Source organism: Suncus etruscus, chromosome 1 (genome assembly GCF_024139225.1).
Source record: "Suncus etruscus isolate mSunEtr1 chromosome 1, mSunEtr1.pri.cur, whole genome shotgun sequence".
NCBI lineage: Eukaryota > Metazoa > Chordata > Mammalia > Eulipotyphla > Soricidae > Suncus > Suncus etruscus.
In genome coordinates this window covers 91,658,615-91,682,660 of record NC_064848.1, presented here as the reverse complement: position 1 = coordinate 91,682,660, position 24,046 = coordinate 91,658,615, and the positions used below count along the sequence as shown (strand labels likewise).

The window sequence follows — 24,046 nt, the reverse complement described above, 5'->3', positions numbered from 1 at the left end:
CCTAAGCACTGTTAGGTGTGATCCATAAACAAAAACAAACAAAAAGTGGTTATTTTTCTTTCTATTTGTAGGAAAGGAGAGTTGTCTCAGGCCATACACAGCAGTATTCAGGTCTACTCCCAGCTCTGTGCTCAGGGATTTATCACAATCATAATCAAACTTGATTTAGTCATATGCAAGAGAAGCACCTTAACCCTTACACTATCTCAGTCCTGAAAAGCATAAAAAAGAAGAAACTTTTAAGTCATGATGGGAAAAAAATCCAGTAAATAAAAAAAAAAGACTATGAATACATTACAAAAAGAAGTTACTTCTATTATTTACTGAGCACATTGATAATCTAAAAGGAGGGCTTAAAAATATTTTGACATTCTCAATAGAATACAAGGAGACATGATATCTATGAAATTCAGAAAAACAAGATTATAAAAAAAGGTCAAAGAAAAAAGTCAAAGGAAAGATGAGTGGCAGAGAATTAGTTTAGTAAGTAAAGTCACTGCTTTGAACACAGCAGAACTGGTTTGATACCTGGTACCACATAAAGACTCTTGTGTTTGGTCAATCCCTAAGCATGGAGCCAGGAGAAACCCTGAGTAACCCTGAGTACAACACAGTGCGGACCAAAAGGAAAAAATAAAGTTGGCCATGGGCAGGAATATGAACTGACAGAGATGAAAAAAATAAATGAATTACATAAGAGAAACCCATGCAAGAAAGAAATATCAGAAAATACTAGGTTAGTTTGCAAGCCAGAATGCTAATTCCTCAAATTCAAAGCTTTCTAAGACTTGAGAAAGGTAACTACTTCTTAATTCCAAATTATTAAAATTAAGATAGAAGCATCATTAGAGTAACAACATTTTATTAAAATTCAAACTCTAGTAAGAATCAAAATAGGGAATACAATTATTCTACACTTTTATTAATCTCTTGGGGTGAATTAATGTGACATTCAGTAAATTCTCTACAAGGGAAAAAATGGTTCATGTGGGAGGGGGAAGAAAAGTATAAGTCTTTAAATGAAACCCTGTAGAAGATACTCTTGTTTGTTTGGGGGCCACAATGGGCAGTGCTCATAGCTAAGTCCTGGCTTTGCATTCAGGAATCATTCCTGGCAGGTTGGAGGTCCATATGGAATGTTGGAGATTGAACCCAGGTCACCCTAGGCCAAAATTAATATTTTTACTTTTCGGGTTTTTCTTTTTTTGTTTTGCTTTGGGGCCACATCCGGCATTGTTCAGGGTTTTCTCCTGGCTTTGTGCTCAGAAGTTGCTCCTGGCAGGCTTAGGGGACCATATAGGATATCGGGATTTGAACTAGGTTCCGTCCTGTGTTGACCGCATGCAAGACAAACACTTTACTGCTGTGCTATTGCTCCGGCTCCTACTTTTTGTTTTGTTTTGGGGCTACACTCGTTGATGCTCAGTGGATACCGCTAGCTATGCGCTCAGAAATTGCTCCTGGCTTGGGGAACCATAAGGGATACCAGGGGATCGAACTGTGGTCAGTCCTAGGTAAGCGCTTGCAAGGCAAACGCCTTACAGCTTGTGCCACCGCACCAGCTCCTAATTTTTTAAATAAATGAGGGAGAGGCAAATACAGACAGTAAACATGATGAGAAATATGGAAAATGCAAAAATTTTATCTAGCAAAAATATGATACACTCATGAAGATGTATGGATTTGAGTAAATAAACAAAATCTTTGAGAGAGTTGTACTATCAAAATGCTAGTATAAAAGAGAACTACTTGATTCTTTTCCAAAAATCCTATAAACAGCAGCTTAAAGCTGCCAAAGAAAACTGTTCAGGCCCCTAGGAGAACATATTTTCCAGTACAGAGTTCAGTGGCAGCCAAAGAAGTAACTTCTGAAAAAGAAAAATTATCAAAGAGGGTAGAGCCAGTAGGCATAAAAAACAAGAGATTATGACTTTCCTAGAAAAAGCATATTGTGGGCACATCTAAAGAATATTCTCCAAACCTAAGTAGAACCTGTTCAATGACTCTAGTGTACCTTCTATTCCTTGTCTTTCTAAGTGGGGGCAGGGTCTGAGCAATTATTTCTCCCAGTTTCACAAGGCAAAAGGGGAGAACACAAAAGGGCAAATGAATTATCTTGTTAATGAAATCTCCAGACCAAGACGATCCAGAGCTGGACCTCATGAAAAGACTTTTGTACATCTCCTAGAGATAATGAACTTTGAACATGATGACATGACTATGAGAATATGGGTTATTATCTTTTTGTTTGTTTGTTTGTTTTTGGACCACACCCAGTGACACTCAGGGGTTACTCCTAGCTATATGCTCAGAAACGCTCCTGGCTTGTGGGACCATGAGACACCAGGGGATCGAACGGTGGTCCGTCCTTGGCTAGTGTGGGCAAGGCAGATGCCTTACTGCTTGCGCCACTGCTCTAGCCCCAAGGGTTACTATCTTGGAGAAGTAAATTATTTTCTCTACCTTAGCAGAGTATACATTGGCCACATATGAGCACCAGAAAATCAGTAGGTTCATTCACAGGCTGTTAACTGGAGGTAACAGGACTGCTCTTTTCTACCAAAGCATGCAAGTTGGAAAGAATAAGATTAGCTCTCCTATTCCTCAGAATTCCCACTCCCCTAAAGCCCTGGTAAAAACAGGTTTATATTAAAAAAAAATAAAAATAAACAAAACCTGGGGCCAGAACCACAACACAAAGTTCGCTTTTTGGCATGTGGCTGACCAGTTGTCCCAACACCACTATTTAAAGAGGCTTTTCTTGCTCCATTTTGCATTTATTGCCCCTTTATCAAAGATTAATTGATTTTATGTCTGGGGAACATTCTCTGAATACTCAAGTCTATTCCATTGATCTGAGGTTCTGTCTTTATTCCAATACCATAGTGTTTTAATGACTACAGCCTTGTAATACAATTTAATGTTGGGGAAAGTGATGCCTCCTATGTTCCTTTCCTAAGGTTTGCTCTAGCTATTCTTGGTGTTTATTGTTCCAAATAAATTTCAGGAATGTTTGATCCACTTCTTTGAAGAATGCCATGATAATCCTGAGAAGGTTGCATTAAACCTGTACAATGCTTTGGGGGGTATTGCCATTTTAATGTTAATCCTCCCAATTCATGAGCATGGTGTCTCCATTTTCATGTGTCCTCTTTTATTTCTTGAAACAGGGTTTTGTAGTTTTCTTTGTATAGGTCCTTCACCTCAAGTTTGACTCCAAAATATTTGAATTTGTGTGACACTAATATAAATGGGATTTTTTTGGTTTTTGTTTTTAGTTTTGTTTTTTTGGGCCACACCAGTGATGCTCAGGGGTTACTCCTGGCTATGTGCTCAAAAACTGTTCCTAGTTCAGGGCGCCATATGGGACATCAGGGATAAAACCCAGATCCATCCAGGATTGGCTGCAAGGCAAACACCCTACCACTGAGCCATCGCTCTGGCCCCAGGGTTGTTTTATTAATGTCTATTTCTTCTCTACCATTACTGATGTATAAGAAGACCATTGATTTTTGAATGCTAATTTTGTAGCCTGCCACATTGCTATATGATTATGTTGTTTATAAAAGCTTTCTGGTAGGGTCTTCAGGGTTTTATAAATATAGTATATCATCTGCAAATAGTGAAAGCTTTACTTCTTCCTTTCCTATCTGGATGCCCTTGATATCTTTTTCTTGCCTAATCGCTATAGCAAGAACTCAGCACTATGTTAAATAAGAGTAGTGAGAGAGGTCAGTCTTGTCTTGTACCAGATTTTAGATGAAAGTCTTTTAAATTATCTCCATTGAGAATAATATTTGACATTGGCTTCTATTAAGCTGAGAAGCTTCTGTACCACAAAGGAAATAGTGACGAGGATACAAAAGCCACCCACAGAATGGGAGAAACTATTCACCCAAAACCTATCAGATAAGGGCCTAAAATTGAAAATATACAAGGTACTGACAGAACTTAGCAAGAAAAAAAAAATCTAACCCCATCAAAAAATGGGGAGAAGAAATGAACAGACACTTTCTCAAAGAAGAAATACATGGGCCGGGAGAGATAGCACAGCGGTGTTTGCCTTGCAAGCAGCCGATCCAGGACCAAAGGTGGTTGGTTCGAATCCCAGTGTCCCATATGGTCCCCCGTGCCTGCCAGGAGCTATTTCTGAGCAGACAGCCAGGAGTAACCCCTGAGCACCGCCGGGTGTGACCCAAAAACCAAAAAAAAAAAAAAAAAAAAAAAAGAAGAAATACAAATAGCCAAAAGGCACATGAAAAAATGCTCCACATCACTAATCATCAGGGAGATGCAAATCAAAACAACAATGAGATACCATCTCAGGCCACAAAGACTGACAAACATCAGAAAGAAAAAGATCAGAGCTGTCAGGGATATGGGGAAAAAGGAACTCTCATTCACTGCTGATGGGAATGTCGTCTAGTCTAGTCCTAATGGAATACAATATGGGGAGTCTTTAAAAAACTGGAAATTGAGCTCCCATATGATCCAGCTATACCACTCCTAGGGATATACCCTAGGCACACAAAAACACAATACAAAAATGCCTTCTGCAAATCTATATTCATTGCAGCACTATTTACAATACCAAAATCTAGAAGCAACCAATATGCCCTTCAACAGATGATTGGCTAAAGAAACTATGATATATGTTCAGAATGGAATATATGCAGCCATCAGGAGAGATAAAGTCATAAAATTTTTGATATATATGGAGGGACATGGAAACTATTATGCTGAGTGAAATAAGTCAGAGGGAGAGAGACAAAGAATAGTCTTACTCATCTATGGGTTTTAAGAAAAATAAATGACATTATTATAATAATGTCCAGAGACAAGAGTTGAGGGCTAGCAGAACTGGCTCACAATCTGAAGGTCACCACAAAGAGTAGTGAGTGCAGTTAGAGAAATAACTACACTAACTAATATCATGACAATGTTAATAAGTGACAGAAGTAGAATGCCTGTCTGGAATACAGGCAGGAGGTCGAGGAGGAGGAGGGAAATGGGGAAATATGATGGTGGGAATGTTGCAATGTTGCACTGGTGAAGGAGGTTATTCTTTTTATGACTGAAACCCAATGACAAACATGTTTGTAATCATGGCACTAAATAAAGACATTTAAAAAATTTTAAAACAAAGAAGTACATTTAGTGAACAGCACCAGAAATAAAATGGAATTTACCAAGACCTAGTCATGAAGCATAGAATAAACCTGCCAATCTTTGGCTACAAAGAAATAAAGTCTCGAGAATAAAAGAGAACAGAGTTTGAATTCATAGCTCTAGTCTCCAGAATTTATGGCTTTAGTCTCTTGTGATGACAGTAAACCTGAGGCTAATCAAACTAACTCAAAATGCTTCTTGTAAGTTTCCTTTGGAATTAAAGGTTTTGGCTAGATGGTGGAAACAATTCAAATGCTCATCAATAGAAGAATTCGGCAACAAGTGTGACATATACATATACATATATATATATATACATATATATACACACAGTGTAGTATTCAGCCTTAAAAAAGGAAATAAAATTCTGATATATGCTTCAATATAGAAAGACCATGAATATAAGATAAGTGAAATAATCCAGAATCAAATAACAAATATTCCACTTATACAGGCTAGTAGTCAATATCATAGCAAGAACAAAACAATGGTTACTAGGAGCTGAGAACAGGAGATAAAAGGCGGGAGTCACTGTTTAATAGGCACAGTTTGAATATTAAAAAAAATAACTTCTAGATATGATTAGTAGCATCATATGAAAGTACCTAATGCCTGTAAACTAATAAAGATTAAGATGGAAAGTTTTATAATTTGTATGTATTACCACAATCAATAGGTCAGGGAGAAGGCTGGACAAAGAGTACAGGTATAAGGTGCTTGCCTTATGCACAGCTGAGACCAGTTCAATCTCCTTCAATACAGATATACAGATGGTCCCCAAGAGTTAGCATCCCCAGGTGAACCCTGAGCACCACCAGGTGTGATACAGAAAACAAAACAAAATTTAAAAAGACAAAGACCCTATGATGGTTTACAGTAATCATATTACTTGCATTGAAAGCACCTTAATTATGATATTCCAAACAATTCTGAATCCAAAATGCTTAACCTAAAATATAAAAAATATTTCATTCCCTGTCCAAAATTCTTCTCCAGCATCACTGTTAAGCTAAATTATATGGCATGACTATTAAAACATAATGCTCCAAGTTCTGATCTTTAGTTTTCCCATTAATTACTGCCACTCCTCAATATTCACTTTCTATAACTTCACCAACACTGTTATCCTTAACAATGTGACAGAATTCCCAAACTAGCCCTCAAAAAGAGCATTTGTGGTGCTGTATTAAATATGAATCTTCATTTTAAGGTATGAATAAGTCAATAAGAAAGCAAATTCTATAGTAAGTCAAGAAAGAAAAGAGACTACAAATCCATACATAATAAAGCTAACTTTTTTTGTTGTTGTTGTTAGCCACTGATGTTTCTACAGGCTAAATGCCTGAGTTTTAATTATCCATGTCCCACTGGGTGTAAGAACAAAGCCCAGAATCAAAACATTTTGGAAAAAATACAAAATTTGTCCAGAGTAAACTCACAAATTAAAAAGAAATTAATAAAAAGTTCCAATAGATATTCATTTAATTTCTTAATTATTATATAGGTAAGATTATATCACACCTATCACACCTTTTATAGTTTTTTTAAACTATAAAAACTAATCTAAGGGCAAGAGAGAGTACAGAGGTTAAGGTGCTTGTTTTTTATGCAGTGACACTGCAGCATATATAGTCCTCTGTGCACCACCAGCACAGATGAATACAGTCCCAAAATGAAGCAAAAATTAACTACAAAAAATATTAAATTTTGGGCCCGGAGAGATAGCACAAAAGTGTTTGCCTTGCAAGCAGCTGATCCAGGACCAAAGGTGGTTGGTTCGAATCCCGTTGTCCCATATGGTCCCCCGTACCCTCCAGGAGGTATTTCTAAGCAGACAGCCAGGAGTAGCCCCTGGGCACCACCGGGTGTGGCCCCAAAAAAAAACTAAAAAAAAAAAAAATTTAAATTTAAAAGTATAATTCCAGAGGTCTGACTGAGACAATTGCAACTGAATGGGTCTTCTGGAAACATAACGAAAGATTCTATTCCAGCTCCACCTTAGGATAAGCACAATGACCAAGACCACCAACTACAGAAGACGAATTATAACAACAGTGAAGGAACAGAACTTCTAGAACCACAAAGGAAGACTTCATCATAAGCTCCATTCCTTGACCTGTGCAGATACTGAGGTCTCTAGATACAGAGGTCTGATTTTCTCACCCATGATGAAGCAGAAGTTTTCCATACACCACAAAGGCACCGAGGGGAGAGTAAATGAACTTGCAAGGAGTCTATAGTTATTCCCATGACAGTATACGTCAAAGGTGGAGAAACCCTATATCTCTTAAGCCAAGGGAATTCCCTTTCTAATGTCCCCAATGTTTACTGTGCCTATACAGGGGAAAAAAAAGTACATAATAATCTTTTTATTTTTTATTTTATTTTTTATTTATCTATTTTTTTTTGACTTCTTTGTTTTGGTGTAGATATTGAAGTTGTTGTCTCCAATTTTTTTTTCTTTTTTTTCCTTTTTGTGCTTTGTTATGTTTTTTATTTCAGGACTGTCTATTATGTGGTGCTTGTCTTTATTGCTGTAGTGCTCACTGAATTTTTTATTAGATAATTCCTTTTGTATTATTGTGGTGTTTAAATTCCTTTTTCTCTTTCCTCTCTAAAACTGAGGTTGAGAGCTTCTAAAAGGACTCCGCCCATCTTCGACTTATTTGATTTTTACCCTCCCCCCCCTCTTTTTTTGGCTTTTCTTTTCTTCAAACAAATCCACATAACTTGAATTATCTAGTTCTGCCTCACAAATAGAGGGGGAAATAATGGAGGGTACCAAGACCAAACAGTTGTATGATAACTAACTAGTAAGTTAGACACAGAGGGGAACACTTATTCTAGCAGCCCCGGGGAGGGGGGGAGGTGAGGGTGGGGGATGTGGGATGCAGGATGGGAACGGGATTGGAGGGAGGACAAATTTGGTGATGGGAATTCCCCTGATCCAATATTAATATGTACCTAAAATATTACTGTGAAAGATATGTAAGCCACTTTGGTCAAAATAAAAACTATATATAAAAAAAATTTAAAGTAGGCTAAAAATAGGCTTATTTTAGGAGGCTAGAGCTTACAAAGCTGACCTGGGTTATATTCTGAATACCTCATATGGGTCCACCACGCACCAAAAGGAATGATGAGAGAGAGAGAGAGAAAGAGAGAGAGAGAGACAGAGACAGAGACAGAGACAGAGAGACAGACAGAGACAGAGAGAGACAGAGAGAGAGACAGAAAGAGACAGAGAGAGAGAGAGAGAAGGGGATGGGGGGAAGAGGGAAGGAAAGGATAGGACAAAAAGAGAGGGAGAGGAAAGGAGACAGAGAGGAAGGGAAACAGAGAGAGGGGGAAGGGAAGGAGAGAAATAAAGAGGGAGGGAGATACAGAGAAGGAGAGGGAGGGAAGGAGGGAGAAAAGGAGGGAGGGAGAAACTTAATATATATGTATTTGAGGGCCACATCTGGCACTTCTCAGGACTTATTCCTGTCTTTGTTTTCAGGGATTACTTCTTGGCAGTACTCAGAGGACCATATGCAGCACCTAAGACAGAGGTCAGTTGCATGCAAAGCAAGCACTGTCCTATCTCTCTGACCCTCAACATATTAAGAAATAAAAATCCTGAAAGTATAACAAAAGACTATTTTTGATATTTATAAAAAGAACCAAAAAGAACATCTAACAATAAAAATGTGCTAAAATATTAATATTAAAATATTAAAAAGTGCAAAAAAACAGCATATGAAATTAGTATACTGGAAAATGAAGAAATTATCCATAATTTACAAGTGAGTCAAAATCACTAAACTACAAAAAACATCTTAAGAGTATAACACTTAAATAATTCTTTTGTATCAAATTCTTTTGTATTTCTTTTACAAGAAGAGAAGTAATTTCCACATGGAGAATAAAATTTTAATGTCAGAGCTGATGCATTTAATTATGACAATTTTACTAATCAGGATAAATTATCTTTTAAATATTATGAATAGCGTACTTATCCAGAATTGTCTTAAGTTCTTTCTATATTTACCTTCTGAAACCAGATTTTTTAATACAATTCAACTAATATATTATCAAAAGATAAAAGATAAAAAAAAATCACATTTCTAATTGCAAGGTTAACAGGTGTTTCCATAAAGAGACATTATAGAAGTAAATGTGCACAGAAAAGATTCCAGATGGTCTTATTCTTCATGTAGGACAATTTTTGTCAAAATATTTTATTCATGTAGAGAAATTCTTTACTATAATTTTTTTTTTTTTTTTTTTTTTTTTTTTTTTGGTTTTTGGGCCACACCCGGCGGTGCTCAGGGCTTACTCCTGGCTGTCTGCTCAGAAATAGCTCCTGGCAGGCACGGGGGACCATATGGGACACCGGGATTCGAACCAACCACCTTTGGTCCTGGATCGGCTGCTTGCAAGGCAAACGCCGCTGAGCTATCTCTCCGGGCCCGTAATTTTTTTGCATTTGAGTTCTTCCATGAAAAAGCTTTCCCTATGTAGACTACAAAAGTAATTGGTAAGCACTCAATTAGAGATTTTACAAAATATTTTTTATAAAAGTACATTTTACTTGTTGTACAAATATACGATTTTTAGGGGGGAATTTAAGTTTTGAGTATAAGCCTTATTGAAAATAATCAGAGTCCAGAAAAAGTTAGAAAGAGTGGGAAAAAAGAAATATATTAAGAGATCACAGTTGAAAATATCCAAATATTAATGAAAATAAAAAACTATCCAGTTCAAAGGGTTTAATATAAAACAGGAATCTACATTATAGCATTTTATACAGTAATTTCTTAAAATACAAGATAAACTAAGAATCAAACAGGTAAAGCACCTACAATAAAACCATAATTTAAAGGAAACAAATGAAATAATATCATCAAAGTAGTTCTGAGGGAAGTTAGCTGGCTGTTCAATTAGTATGCTATAAAATAAAACAATTAAAATATATTTTACAAACTAGAATAAGGTATATATTTTTATCTTCTGATACACTGAACCAAATTTTTAATATGTTAATCCTTTAATACCATAGATCATCACAAAAATCTTTCTAAAAATATGTATTTCCAAAGGTAGAATCATTCCAAAACATTGAGTAATTTCATGCAAATATGTAATTCCAAGAAAATATTAATTTTAATTAATTCCTATTAATTCCAAGCTAACAGCAATTACAAAAAAGCAATAATGCTTAATTTATACTCTTTTAAAAAATCAAGACAGAGGACCTAAGAGATAGCACAGTAGTAGGGCATTTCCCTTGCATGTGGCTGACCCAGGATAGAACTGGGTTCTATATCCCCTGCGTCCCATATCGTCCCGAACCAGGAGCGATTTCTGATCATATAGCCAAGAGTAACCCCTGAGCATCAACCAGTGTGGCTCAAAAACAAATAACAAAGAACTGATAAGAACAGATACTACACTTGATCTTAGCCAAAAGGCCAAGAAGCAATTATAAAACCTTGCTTTAAGAAATAAGAAAAGACATGTGAAAATGAAAACACATACCCTGCTTATGGATTGGCAGGAATATCGAAAATGTACAAGGCACTGACAGAACTTTATAAGAAAAAAAATCTAGGGGCCGGAGAGATAGCATGGAGGTAAAGCGTTTGCCTTTCATGCAGGAGGTCATCGGTTCGAATCCCGGCGTCCCATATGGTCCCCCGTGCCTGCCAGGAGCAATTTCTGAGCCTGGAGCCAGGAATAACCCCTGAGCACTGCCTGGTGTAACCAAAAAACAAAAAAAAAAAAAAAAAAAAAAAAAAACCAAAAAAAAAAAAAAAAAAAGAAAAAAAATCTAATCCTATCAAAAAATGGGGAGAAAAAATGAACAGAAACTTACTCAAAGAAAAATACAAATAGCCAAAAGACACATGAAAAAATGCTCCATATCACTAATAATCAGGGAGATGCAAATCAAAAGACTATGAGGTACAATCTCAGGTCATAGAGACTGAAACCCATCAAAAAGAACAAGAAGTTCAATCAGTGCTGGCGGAGATGTGAAGAGAAAGGAACTCTCATTCACTGCTGATGGGAATGCTGTCTAGTCCAGCCTTTATAGAAAACAATATGGAGATTCCTTGAAAACATGGACATTGAAGCTCTCATATGATCCAGCGATACCACTTCTAGGGATATACAATAGGAACACAAAAATACAATTCAAAAATCCATTCCTAACACCAATATTCATTGCAGCACTATTTACATAGCCAGACTTTGAAAACAACCAAGATGCCCTTCAACATATGAATGGCTAAAGAAACTGTGGTATGCGATTAGGCAAGAAAAAGATACGAAAGAAATCCAGAGAGGAAAGGAAGAAGTCAGGCTCTCACAGTTTGCAGATAACATGATACTCTACTTAGAAAACCCTAAAGACTCTAAAAAAAAGCTTCTAGAAACAATAAATTCGTATAGCAATGCAGCAGGCTATAAAATTAACACACAAAAATCAATAGCCTTTTTATACATCAACAATAATAGAGAAGCAATAAATATTAAGAAAACAACTCCATTCACATTAGAGCCACATAAACTCAAATATCTCGGAGTCAACTTGACTAAAGATGTGAAGGACCTATACAAAGAAAACTATAAAATCCTGCTCCAAGAAATAAGAGAGGATGTGCGGAAATGGAAACACATACCCTGCTCATGGATTAGCAGGATTAACATCATTAGAATGGCAATACTCCCCAAAGCATTGTACAGATTTAATGTGATCCCTCTAAAGATATCCATAACATTCTTCAAAGAAGTGGATCAAACACTTCTAAAATTCATTTGGAACAATAAACACCCTCAAATAGCTAAAGAAATCCTTGGGAAAAGAGCATGGAGGCATTACTTTCCCCTACTTTAAACTGTATTACAAAGCAATAGTTATCAAAACAGCATGGTATAGGAATAAAGACAGATGTTCAGAAGTGGAATAGGCTTGAGTATTCAGAGAATGTTACCCAGACATACAATCACCTAGTTTTTGATAAAGGAGCAAGAAATAGTAAATGGAGCAAGGAAAGCCTCTTCAACAAGTGGTATTGGCACAACTGGTTAGCCACTTGCAAAAAAGCAAACTCAGACCCCCAGCTAACACCGTGTATGAAGGTAAAATACAAATGGATTAAAGACCTTAATATCAGACCTAAAATCATAAGGTATATAGAACAACACGTAGGTAAAACACTCCATGATATTGAGACTAAAGGCATCTTTAAGGAGGAAACTGTACTCTCAAAACAAGTGGAAACAGAGATAAACAGATAGGACTATATTAAGCTGAAAAGCTTCTGCACCTCAAAGGAAATAGTGCCCAGGATACAAGAGCCCCCCACTGAGTGGGAGAAACTATTCACCCAATACCCATGAGATAAGGAGCTAACATCCAAAATATACAAGACATTGACAGAACTTTACAAAAAAAAAATCCAATCCCATCAAAAAATGGGGAGAACAAATGAGCAGACACTTTGTCAAAGAAGAAATACAAATGGCCAGAAGGCACATGCTAAAATGCTCCACATCACTAATCATCAGGGAGATGCAAATCAAAACAACCATGAGGTACCATCTCACACCACAGAGACTGACGCACATCACAAAGAATGGGAACAGGCAGTGCTGACGGGGATGTGGAGAGAAAGGAACTCTTATTCACTGCTAGTGGGAATGCCATCTAATCCAACCTTTATGAATAGTGATATGGAGATTCCTCCAAAAACTGGAAATTGAGCTCCCATACGATCCAGCTATACCACTCCTAGGAACATACCCGAGGAACACAAAAATACAATACAAAAATCCCTTCCTCACACCTATATTCATTGCAGCACTATTTACAATAGCAAGACTCTGAAAACAACCAAGATGCCCTTCAACAGATGAATGGCTAAAGAAACTGTGGTACATATACACAATGAAATATTATGCAGCCGTCAGGCGAGATGAAGTCAGGAAATTTTCCCATACATAGATGTACATGGAATCTATTATGCTGAGCAAAATAAGTCAGAGGGAGAGAGATAGACGCAAAATAGTCTGCCTCATCTATGGGTTTTAAGAAAAATAAAAGAAATTTTTACAATAATTCCCAGAAACAAAAGAGAGGAGGGCTGGAAGTTCCAGCTCACAACATGAAGCTCACCAAAAAGAGTGATGAATGCAGTTAGAGAAATAACTACATTGAGAACTATTCACAATGTGAATGAATGAGGGAAGTAGAAAGCCTGTCTGGAGTGCAGGTGGGGTGGGGTGGACAGGAGGAAAAATTGGGACATTGTGTTGGGAACGTTGCACTATTGAAGCGGGGTGTTCTTTAAATGACTGAGACCCAACTACAATCGTATTTTTAATCAAGGTTTTTAAATAAATATATTAATTAAAAAAAGAGAAACTAGCCAGAGAGATACCATGGAGGTAAGGCATTTACCTTTCATGCAGAAGGTCATTGATTCAAATCCCGGCATCCCACATGGTTGCCCGAACCTGCCAGGAGTGATTTATGATCATAGAGCCAGGAGTAACCCCTGAGCGCTGCCGGGTGTGACCCAAAAACAAAACAAAACAAAACAAAAAAAGAACCGTGGTACATATACACAATGGAGTATTATGCAGCCATCAGGAGAGATGAAGTCATGAAATTTTCCTATTCATGGATGTACATGGAATCTATTATGCTGAATGAAGTAAGTGAGAGGGAGATAGATGCAGAATAGTCTCACTCATCTATGGGTTTTAAGAAAAATAAGACATTTTTGTAATGATTCTGAGAGACAATAAAGATGAGGGCTGGAAGGTCCAGCTGACAATATGAATCTCACCACAGAGTGGTGGGTGCAGTTAGAGAAATAACTACCCTGACAGCTAACATAACAATGTGAATGAATGAGGGAAGTAGAAAGCCTGTCTCAAATACTGGCGGGGAGGTGGGTGGGTAGGGATGTGAAAAATTTGGGGCATTGGTGATGGGAATGTCACATTGGTGAAGGGGGGTGTTCTTTATATGACTGAAACCCAACTACAATCATGTTTTTAATCAAATTGTATAAATAAAGACATTAATAAAGAAACAAAATCAAGATAGGGCCAGGGATGTAGTGTAACATTAGAACACATATCTCCATATATAAGGTACTTGGATGAGGGAAGCAGAGTAAAAGAGGGGAAGAAATAGGAGGGGAGAGGAAGGGAGAAGAGAAGGGGAGAGGAAAGGAGGGGAAAGAAAAGAGTAAAAAAATACAGAGTGGGGGAAGAGAGGAGAGGGGGGAGGAGGAGGAGGAGAAAGAGAGAGATTATCATTGTACTCATTTCCCTTTGTTTAAGTACAACAGTTGCATAAAAGTGGCCTTTTAAAAATAAAACAGTGCTATTGGTTTCTTGATTCTCTGAGGGTTTCTTTGATGGAAAATGTAATTATAAAGATATTCATGTGTGCCATATATTACATGCAGTATATGCACATCAACTTGTTCCCCAAAGCACCAAAGTACCAAATGACATTAAAGTTTTGGTGCAGAAGTGTAAACTTTAAGGACTTAAAGCAAAACAAACACCATTTCTGTTATAAACCAATTAGCATGTACCAGTGACTGTTAATGAAGTCCTTTGTATATGTCTTAGCAACAGTAAAATTAACATATATAGAAAGTGTTTATCACTTAATTACAATACATCAGATTACAACTTAAGTTGCAACTGGAAGTCTCAAAACAATTTTCTTTGCTTACTACATGACTAGAATAAGACCAGGTTCCAAAATTTGGCAGCTGGCAACTGGGAGGTTTTAAGCAAATTTAACAGATAATTTTCTGTAAAATCCTAAGATCACAATTAAAAGAAATAATTTTTGTTTTATTTTTGGATTTTCCGTAACAGTCATTCTGAAATATCCTTAGCAGGCGCCAAATCCAGCCAATAGCCAAGAAAAATCATGGTCAGATCATAGATTTCTCCAGAGGCCAGTGCTATATAGTATAGGGAGCTGATGGAGCGCTTGCCTTGCTTGCAAGGTCCGATGCTGGTGTGCCCCCATACAAAAAACAATGAAGATAATTTACATTTCCACAGTTTCCACACTTTCTCCCTAGCACAATGGGGGGGGGGGGAGAGACAGACAGACAGACAGACAGACAGACAGACAGACAGACAGACAGACAAGACAGCTGGGATCTCCCAGGAACTTAACCCTTTCACTTTATGGAAGGAGTACACCAGCTCAGAACAACTAGACAACTTCATCTCCTGCTATACCTATGGATTACCACCCCACCCCCGAAACCACTCCCCCATTTTTCCAATTCGTCCACCCTTAGGGTGGAGCAGAAACCACGCAACCCCGCAGTGTCGCCAGACTATCAGGACTAAGCCCTCCAGCTGGAAGCGACGTGGCAAGAAAAACCAGCGGACAAACTTAAGCTTGGAGAGTGACGCAGCCTGGGGAGAACATGACCTATCCTCTAGAACCAAAACAATAACAATAATTAAATAGAGCCTGAAAAGCAGTGGCAACCCCGCTTCCCGACTCCAAGAGAGTGCTGCTAAAAAATAAAAATAAAAAATCTTGCTGAGAATATCTTTCAACCAAAATCCCGCAACTGGGGCCGGCGCGGTGGCGCTAGAGGTAAGGCGCCTGCCTTGCAAGCGCTAAACTAGGACGGACCGCGGTTCGATCCCCCGGCGTCCCATATGGTCCCCCACGCCAGGAGGAACGCTGAGCGTCACCGGGTGTGGCCTCAAATCCCGCAATTCCCAAAGGCTTTTTTGAAAAGCGCTAACCAAGGCGGTGAGCTGCCGGCGTCGACCGAGCACCTGAGGCCGAGCCGCCTCCCTTCAGCTTCCGTCAGCGAGAACCGGTGGCAGCGCTAACGTGAAGGCGGTCCTAGTGGCGAGCGCCGCAGTCCCTAGCCCGACGGCCAGCTTCCGGGGTCAAGTGTTGGCGGGGAGGCCGGAGCGCAATCCCGGGAGGTTCTAGCCCCGCCCACGACGAGAGCCCCGTCACCGATCGCACCGATCCTCAGGACACTTCCGGGACGCTGCCGGTGGTCTCTAGGCAACCGCCGCCCACTTCCGGGGACAGCCTCCTTCCTCGAGCCTTCTTCCGGAACACGCGCTAGGTTCCCTCGCGTCTGATTGGTGGAGCGGAAAGTCTCAATCTTTACCCGATTGGCTCCGCGGAGGTCGGCGCGGACGTCTTGGGCCGTCTATTTCCCGCCACGGCTGCTACTGCGCCGCTCTCACGATGGATGTCATGGAGTTACCCAGGTCGCGCATCAACGCCAGCATGCTCGCTCAGTTCATCGACCGGCCGGTCTGCTTCGTGGGGAGGCTAGAAAAGGTGAACGCGCTGGTCGGCCTTGTCTCTGATTCGTAGCATAGAGTGGTGTGGGGGTGAACCCCGCGAGCCCCCACTCCCAGGGTTGCTGTTGCAGAGTGGGTGGTTGACCAAGCTAAAAGGCAGGAGAAATCCTCCTCTGAGCTCGCTATAGATAGATAGATAGATAGATAGATAGATAGATAGATAGATAGATAGATAGATAGATAGATAGATAGATAGATAGAACATATATGATTATATAGTACTATATATTATATATTATAATTATATAATATATATGCATATATATTGCATCACTTTTTTTTTGCAGAATCGAGGTGATTTTGAATGCTCTCCTTTCTCAATTCCAGCTGTTCTGTCTCCTGTTATTAATGTTTGCATTTATAAACTTAAAAGATAGGACTGCCCCTATTTACCATCTATTTTATTTTTCATTATCTTATGTTACCGAAACCGAACCAGGACCTTATGCTGGCAAAACCTGCGCTCTAACACTGATCGAACCTGTACCAACCTTGTTTTCTTTGGCTTGTTTGTTTAGCCAGACTTGATTTCTTCAGTCTTAATTTTCTTGTTTACTTTTTAATTTTTTTTGTTTACTTCTCTGCAGATTTCTCTCCTCAAACCGCATTTTCTCTTAAAAGTCACATCCCCATAAAACATTTCTTTGACTAGCGTAGAACAATCGTCTCTTAGTGTTTGTTAGATGAGAAACTCATAACCACAGAGAAACGTACACAAACTGAATCAGGAAACCGAGGAAGCCGCAAAGTAAAATAAAATTATTAAAAGGCTTTGTTAGTAGCTCGTTTCAGCAGCAGAATCTATTCGTGAAATGGATTTTATGAATTGTGAAGGAAAACTAGGTAGATGTGGTAGACAATTAAAATGCTCTTAAGAAATAACTACACTGAGAACTATCATAACCATGTCAATGAATGAGGGAACTGGAAAGTCTGTCTAGAGTACAGGTGGGGGTGGGGTGGGGTAGAGGGAGATTTGGGACATTGGCGATGGGAATGTTGCACTGGTGAAGGGTGTGTTCTTTACATGACTGAAACCTAATCACTATTATGTTGTAATCAAGGTGTTTAAATAAAGATATTATTAAAAACTAAATAAAATGTTCTTTAGTCCTGCTGGACCAAAGGAGATAATTCAGGGAGCTGGATTACTTTGCAGGTCAGAACCCAGGAAAAGAGCTCAGCCTCCATGGCCCAAAGAAGCATAAGGCAGTGCTGGAAGCAACCCTGAGTTCTGAGCTAAAAGTATCTGCCCAACACTCTGGTTTTGACCTCAAAAAGAAAATGGGTAAAATAAAATTTTCTGGCAGTATCTAACAAAGCTGCCATTCTAACCAGAACTGATTGCTTTCATGTTGTTTTCCTGCCAGATTTGATTGCTCCTCACAGAAGTGTCTCACATCTAATTAGTTCCAGCTTTAACTTATCAAGCCTAATTTTTAAAACATACCAGTGGAATGTGTATTATCTAAAAGATGCCAGAATATTTCACTTTTAGTAAAAAGTGGACCCCCTTTAATTTTTGTTAGTATAGGACTGCCAGATTTAGCAACTGAAAGATAAAACATTTGTGTATACATATAGACATTTTTGTATATGTATGTATGTATATACATAAATTTTATATATGTTGAAATATGTACATACATACATTGTATATATGTTGAAATATTATAGTTTATTAAAATTCAAATGTAACTGGACCTCATATCACCTGATCTGGTAATATATGGACCGACTAATCTCTTCAAGAACATTGTCATAGTGCTCATCTATGTAAACTTGGGTCACCCTATTCATGTCTGGAGAAATTGTTAATATTAATTTAATGAGATTTTTCGATTTATTTTTTGTTTTCTTTTTCAGATTCATCCCACTGGGAAAATGTTTGTCCTTTCGGATGGAGAAGGAAAAAATGGAACCATTGAGTTGATGGAGCCTGTATGTTTAAGGATAAATTCTATGTATTCTTCTTCTTCTTTTTTTTTTTTTACTTTACTGCTGATGTTCCTGACTCTTAGAGTTGATGTATAAAAGACCATTTTATAAAACTTCCCTTCAAATTTTATTTATTGGGGATAGGGGGCTATTTGAGCCATACCTGATGGTGCTCAGATAATCACATCTGGTGCTAGGAATTGAACTGGAGTGAGCTTATTTGAGGCAAGGACCTTATTCCTGACACTATCTCTTGAGCCTTCAGTTTGTATATCCACTCTATTCTTAATTTATATTTCTTTTTTTAAAGCACTTTTATTTTATTAATTGATTGGTTCTTGGGTCACACCCGGTAATGCTCAGAGGTTACTCCTGGCTCTGTGCTCAGAAATTGCTCCTGGCAAGCTCAGGGAACCATATGGAATGCCAGGAATCGAACCAAATCCATCCTGGGTCGGCTGCATGCAAAGCAAATGCCCTACCATTGTGTGATCTCTGTGGCCCCTTAAATTATATTTCTAATATAATCTAACTTTGGGTATAAAAGCAAAACAGGAAATATATCCCATATAGATCTTCTGAGAACTTTGATTTGTATTGGATTCTGTTGAAGAAAATCACTTTATGTTAACATTTTATTGACTATATAGGTATATATATATATATATAGTATAGTAGGTAGGGACAGCATCATTTGGTCCCCTGAGCACCTCCAGGAGTGATCCCTTAGTGTAAAGCCAGGAATAACTCCCAAGCATTGCTAGATATGGCCCCAAAAAGGAAAAAAAAAATTCATATTTTGATCCCTTGAGTTACTGCCAGCTTCCAAATCACATTTCTAGAATGACCTCACATAGAAGACTGACAATGATTAATTTTTTTTTTTTTTGGTTTTGGTTTTGGGTCACACCCGGCAGTGCTCAGGGGTTACTCCTGGCTCCATGCTCAAAAATCGCTCCTGGCAGTCTTGGGGGACCTTATGGGATGCTGGGATTTGAACCAATGACCTTCTGCATCAAAGGCAATTGCCTTACCCCATGCTAGCTCTCCTGCCCCCAATGATAGTCTTTTTTTGTTTGTATGTTTGTTTGTTTTTTGGGCCACACCCGGTATTGCTCAGGGGTTACTCCTGGCTAAGCGCTCAGAAATCACTCCTGGCTTGGGACGCTAGGGATCAAAATATATTCTTATCCCCAAGTGAATTTAAAAATTCTAACTCAATTAATTTTTAATCTAGGAAGTTGAAAAATCCTACAGCTATGTAAATATTTTATTGAAAATGCTAATATCATTTAAATAGTCTTTTTCTGGTTACTCTAGATTGTCTTGAGTTGATGTTGAATTTGGAATCTGGTGCTCCATTGGTGTGGAATATGTAGGTTTTGTGATGAACAGATGTCATCACACTCAAGGACATGCATGTTCTAGCTCCTTAGAAATAGATCAATTACCCAATTAGTTTCTAAACCTAAACTCTAGCTTTGATTTATGCAATTAAAAATGACACAAAATTTTAAAAGTACTTATAAACTATCATAGAAAAATGAATGTTCTTTTTGAGTGTCTTTTTTAATGGAAACAGTATTTTTAGATGGATGTATGATTTATGCCGACTTCTGCTTCAATATATTTACCAGTCATATTTAGTTAGCAAAAATAATGTATGGTAGAATTTTTCTTTCCAGGCCAAGTTTTCACCTTACATAATCCCCTATATACTGATGACAACATATATATTCTAAGAGACTAGATTTGTAATATAGAAGTTTCAATAACCTAACTGAAGTGCACCCTGTTGAAACCTGTATGGTGACTTCATTTATGCTGAGTGGTAGCAAAAAAACTGAAGGAAAAAAAAAAACTACAAATTTGACCACTAAGTCAGTGAAGTTTTTTGAAATGTAATTTTTAAACTGCACTACACCAATATATAGTTCAGTGGACAAATAATTTTGTCCTCAACATTACTTTATTTCTTGTTTGTTTTTCTCTTTTTTTTCTTTTTGGGGCCACACCCAGTGATGCTCAGGGATTACTCCTGACTATGTGCTTAGAAATCACTCCAGGGGCCGGAGCGGTGGCACGGAGCAGCAGTAAGGCACCTGCCTTGCCTGCGCTAGCCTAGGTCAGACTGCGATTTGATCCCCTGGTGTCCCATATGGTCCCCCGAGTCAGGAGTAATTTCTGAGTGCATAGCCAGGAGTAACCCCTGAGCATCACCAGGTGTAGCCCAAGAAAACAAAACAAATAAACAAAAAATAATTGCTCCTGGCTTGGGGACCATATGGGACAGGGATCGAACCACGGTCAGTCCTAGTTATTGCGTGCAAGGCAAATGACCTACCACTTGTGCCACAGCTCTAACCCAACAGTACTTTATTTCTTAAAAGCATTCATTTTAAACTTTAATAATTTTGCTAAGAAGGGTATGTATGTATTTTTATATAGCTCGATCTGAATTTATGTGTTTAGCTTTAGCATTTAACTTTTGTAACAAATAAATGTTTTTAAAAATAAGAAAATCATATTTCTAAACAAGAAATTTTTTTTAATTTTTGGGCCACGCCCATTGACACTCAGGGGTTACTCCTGGCTATCTCCCCAGAAATAGCTCCTGGCTTGAGGGACTGTATGAAATGCCAAGGGGCGGGGATCAAATCATGGTCCGTCCTAGGTCAGCCACGTGCAAGGCAAATGCCCTACCTCTGTGCCACTGCTCCAGCCCCTATAAACAAGAACTTTTAAAAAGTCTTTGTACTATTTAACACACCCTTCAATTTAAATCTGCATGATAAACCTCATTCTTTATGAAGTACCAGAATTCTGGTAGTTCTATTAATTTAAAAAAAGGTTTTTACTATTTCTGGGCTTATTCTTTCACATAAATGTTAGGCATAGTTTCATGTCCCTAAAAATTCCAGAGGTTCAGGAAAGATAGTATAGTATTGTGGAGCACTTTGCCTTGCATGTATCCCTTATGGTCTCTTTGAACACCACCACACGAGGCCCCAATAAAACAAGACCAGAAAAGTATAAAAGTATAAAGAGGAGTCTTATGATTATGTCACTTTTTCCTTTCTCACTATTTTTGGTTTACACATATTTGAGCTGTGACTCTTTTTTACAGTTTATGTCATTAAGAACTTGGTCTTCTTCCTCCCTTCCTCCCTCTTTTCTTTCTTTCTTTCTTTCTTTCTTTCTTTCTTTCTTTCTTTCTTTCTTTCTTTCTTTCTTTCTTTCTTTCTTTCTTTCTTTCTTTCTTTCTTTCTTTCTTTCTTTCTTTCTTTCTTTCTTTTTCTTTCTTTCTTTTTCTTCCTTCCTTCCTTCTTCGAAAAAGAAGAAAAAAAAAAGAACTTGGTCTTACCTTAAGTAACACAAATAAATAAACACAAATCCATGTGTTATTTGGTTAATGTAATTAGAATGTTTCATGAACTATCAGCAGAAGGTACTTTTCAATATCCTCAACACATTGCTTCTTGAAGAGTACAATCAGTATCTTTAATTGATTTTATCTTCAATATAAACATTGAAATAGGACTTAGTCTATGTGCAGTAGTACTCAAATGCTTTTAAACATGTAATCAGTTTTTGGAGGGTAGCCAGATGGGGGGTAAAAAAAAAACCATATAATCAGTTTTCATTAGTGAAGTTTAAGTTGTTTTGTTATGTGAGCTGAAAAGACTGGTTAACCTCATAATAATTTTCCAGGCTAATTATCAACTAAAAATATAATAGTACTTTGATATTTTGTTCTCTATTAGCTTGATGAAGAAATCTCTGGAATTGTGGAAGTAATTGGAAGAGTGACAGCCAAGGCAACCATTATGTGTGCATCTTATTTCCAATTTAAAGAAGATAACCATCCTTTTGGTAAATAATGTTAATATTTTTGTTTATTTTATGTTATTAGAAAGCTGATTCTGATCTTAGCTAGATGCCTGTCATTCTCTTTTTCTCCATTCTGCCATATTTCCAATTCTATTACACTTCTTATGCGAAAGGATATTTTTGGGTTGTTTCTAGGTGATATTTGTATATGCATGAAATTTGGTAAAGAGGGATAAAAATATAATGAAACTTTGAAATAGAGCACACAAGATAATTTCATGTTTCATTTAATATATTGGTAGAGGAATGAAATAGTATACAACAATTAAAACACCAGGCATAAAGTGTGCCTGTACATTAATGCCATATTTTTGTTTTGAAGCAACATCTCAGTAAACATGCTTCAATATTTAAGCTGTAAAAAATGGATCATGAGGCCGGGCAGTGGCACTAGAGGTAAGGTGCCTGCCTTGCCTGCGCTAGCCTTAGACAGGCCGCGGTTTGATCCCCCGGCGTCCCGTATGGTCCCCCAAGCCAGGAGCAACTTCTGAGCGCATAGCCAGGAGTAACCCCTGAGCGTTACCGAGTGTGGCCCAAAAACCAAAAAAAAAAAAGGATCGTAAATATAAGTTGATCTCTAAAAGGCAAAAAAATAATATAGGCACATATCTTTGAGGTAGTAATTGATAATGAAACTTTCTAATATAAATCGTTTATCAATATGTTTCTTTCAGATCTTGGACTTTATAATGAAGCAGTGAAAATTACCCATGAGTTCCCTCAGTATTTTCCTTTGGGATCTGGACAGTCTGATTGATTGCAATGAAACTTTTACCATTAAAACTATTAAAGAAGACCTATGTGATCTGCATAGAGAGAGCACTCTTTAATTTTATTTACTTAACTTTATTTGGGAGTTCATCTCATATGCAATTTTTTTAAATGGCCTACACAGATATTTCTTAAGTCCTGATAAAAAACTTATACTTCTCTAGCATATTGTCAAATTAGATGTAAAAACAAATTTCAGAGTTTAATGACTTTGATAATAAAAGTTAAAATGATACCTACTGTTGGTAGTTTTTTTTTCATTCTTGTTCTTTTACACCAATTTAGAATTGAATTATCTAAGGTCAGAATTTAGGCTTACAAAATGAAATTTAATGAATTCACCATACAAATTTACTTGCTACCTCATACTCGATATCATGTTTATCACTTGACACTACAAAAATAAAGTGAGGTTTATGAATAAAAAATAAATAAAAATTATGAGATAGATAGCACAGGTAGGATGTTTGCTTGACAGTCAGCTGACTCTGAGTCAGTCTTCAGCATCCCCTATGGCTTCTGAGCACTGCTAGGAGTAATTCCTGAGTGCAGAGCTAGGAGTAAATCCTTAGCTTTGCTGAGTGTGTGACCCTTCTCCCGAAAATATAGAACTCTTAAGTCCTCTGTAGTTAATACTACATGAGTTGGGATTCTCCAGGAAAACAACTAATAATGGTTGGGGTGGGGAAAGGGCATGTAAACAATATGGGTGCATAGAGGACTAAAGCATATTCCAAATTTATAGAAATAGAAAATTAACATTGTACCTTTTTTACAGTATAAAATTTGAACATTTGGGGAGAGAGAGATAATACAATGGGCAAGATGCTTACACTTAATACCAACCCAGGTTCAATCCCAATATAGTCTCCAAGCATCACCAAGGGTGATCTCTGAGTGC

At 37.7% G+C, this 24,046-nt stretch overlaps 2 protein-coding genes and 1 pseudogene across 2 annotated transcripts in view; 1 reads left to right on the top strand and 2 right to left on the bottom strand.

Annotated features, from left to right (window-relative positions):
- UMAD1 (UBAP1-MVB12-associated (UMA) domain containing 1) overlaps positions 1 to 16,189 on the bottom strand; it is a 265,322-nt gene extending 249,133 nt beyond the window's left edge. Inside the window, exon 1 of the mRNA XM_049769198.1 lies at positions 15,964 to 16,189. The gene's annotated coding sequence lies outside the window, so the exon portion shown is untranslated. The remainder of the gene's footprint in view (positions 1 to 15,963) is intronic.
- On the bottom strand, positions 10,508 to 10,634 carry LOC125994886 (uncharacterized; annotated as a pseudogene).
- A 123-nt stretch (positions 16,190 to 16,312) lies between the features above and the next one.
- RPA3 (replication protein A3) lies at positions 16,313 to 23,380 on the top strand. The gene is made up of 4 exons (XM_049769211.1): positions 16,313 to 16,522; positions 18,412 to 18,486; positions 22,248 to 22,356; positions 23,049 to 23,380. The coding sequence occupies exons 1-4, from the start codon at positions 16,427 to 16,429 to the stop codon at positions 23,129 to 23,131; spliced, it is 363 nt and encodes a 120-aa protein (XP_049625168.1). The 5' UTR covers positions 16,313 to 16,426; the 3' UTR covers positions 23,132 to 23,380.
- The last annotated feature ends 666 nt before the right edge of the window (positions 23,381 to 24,046 follow it).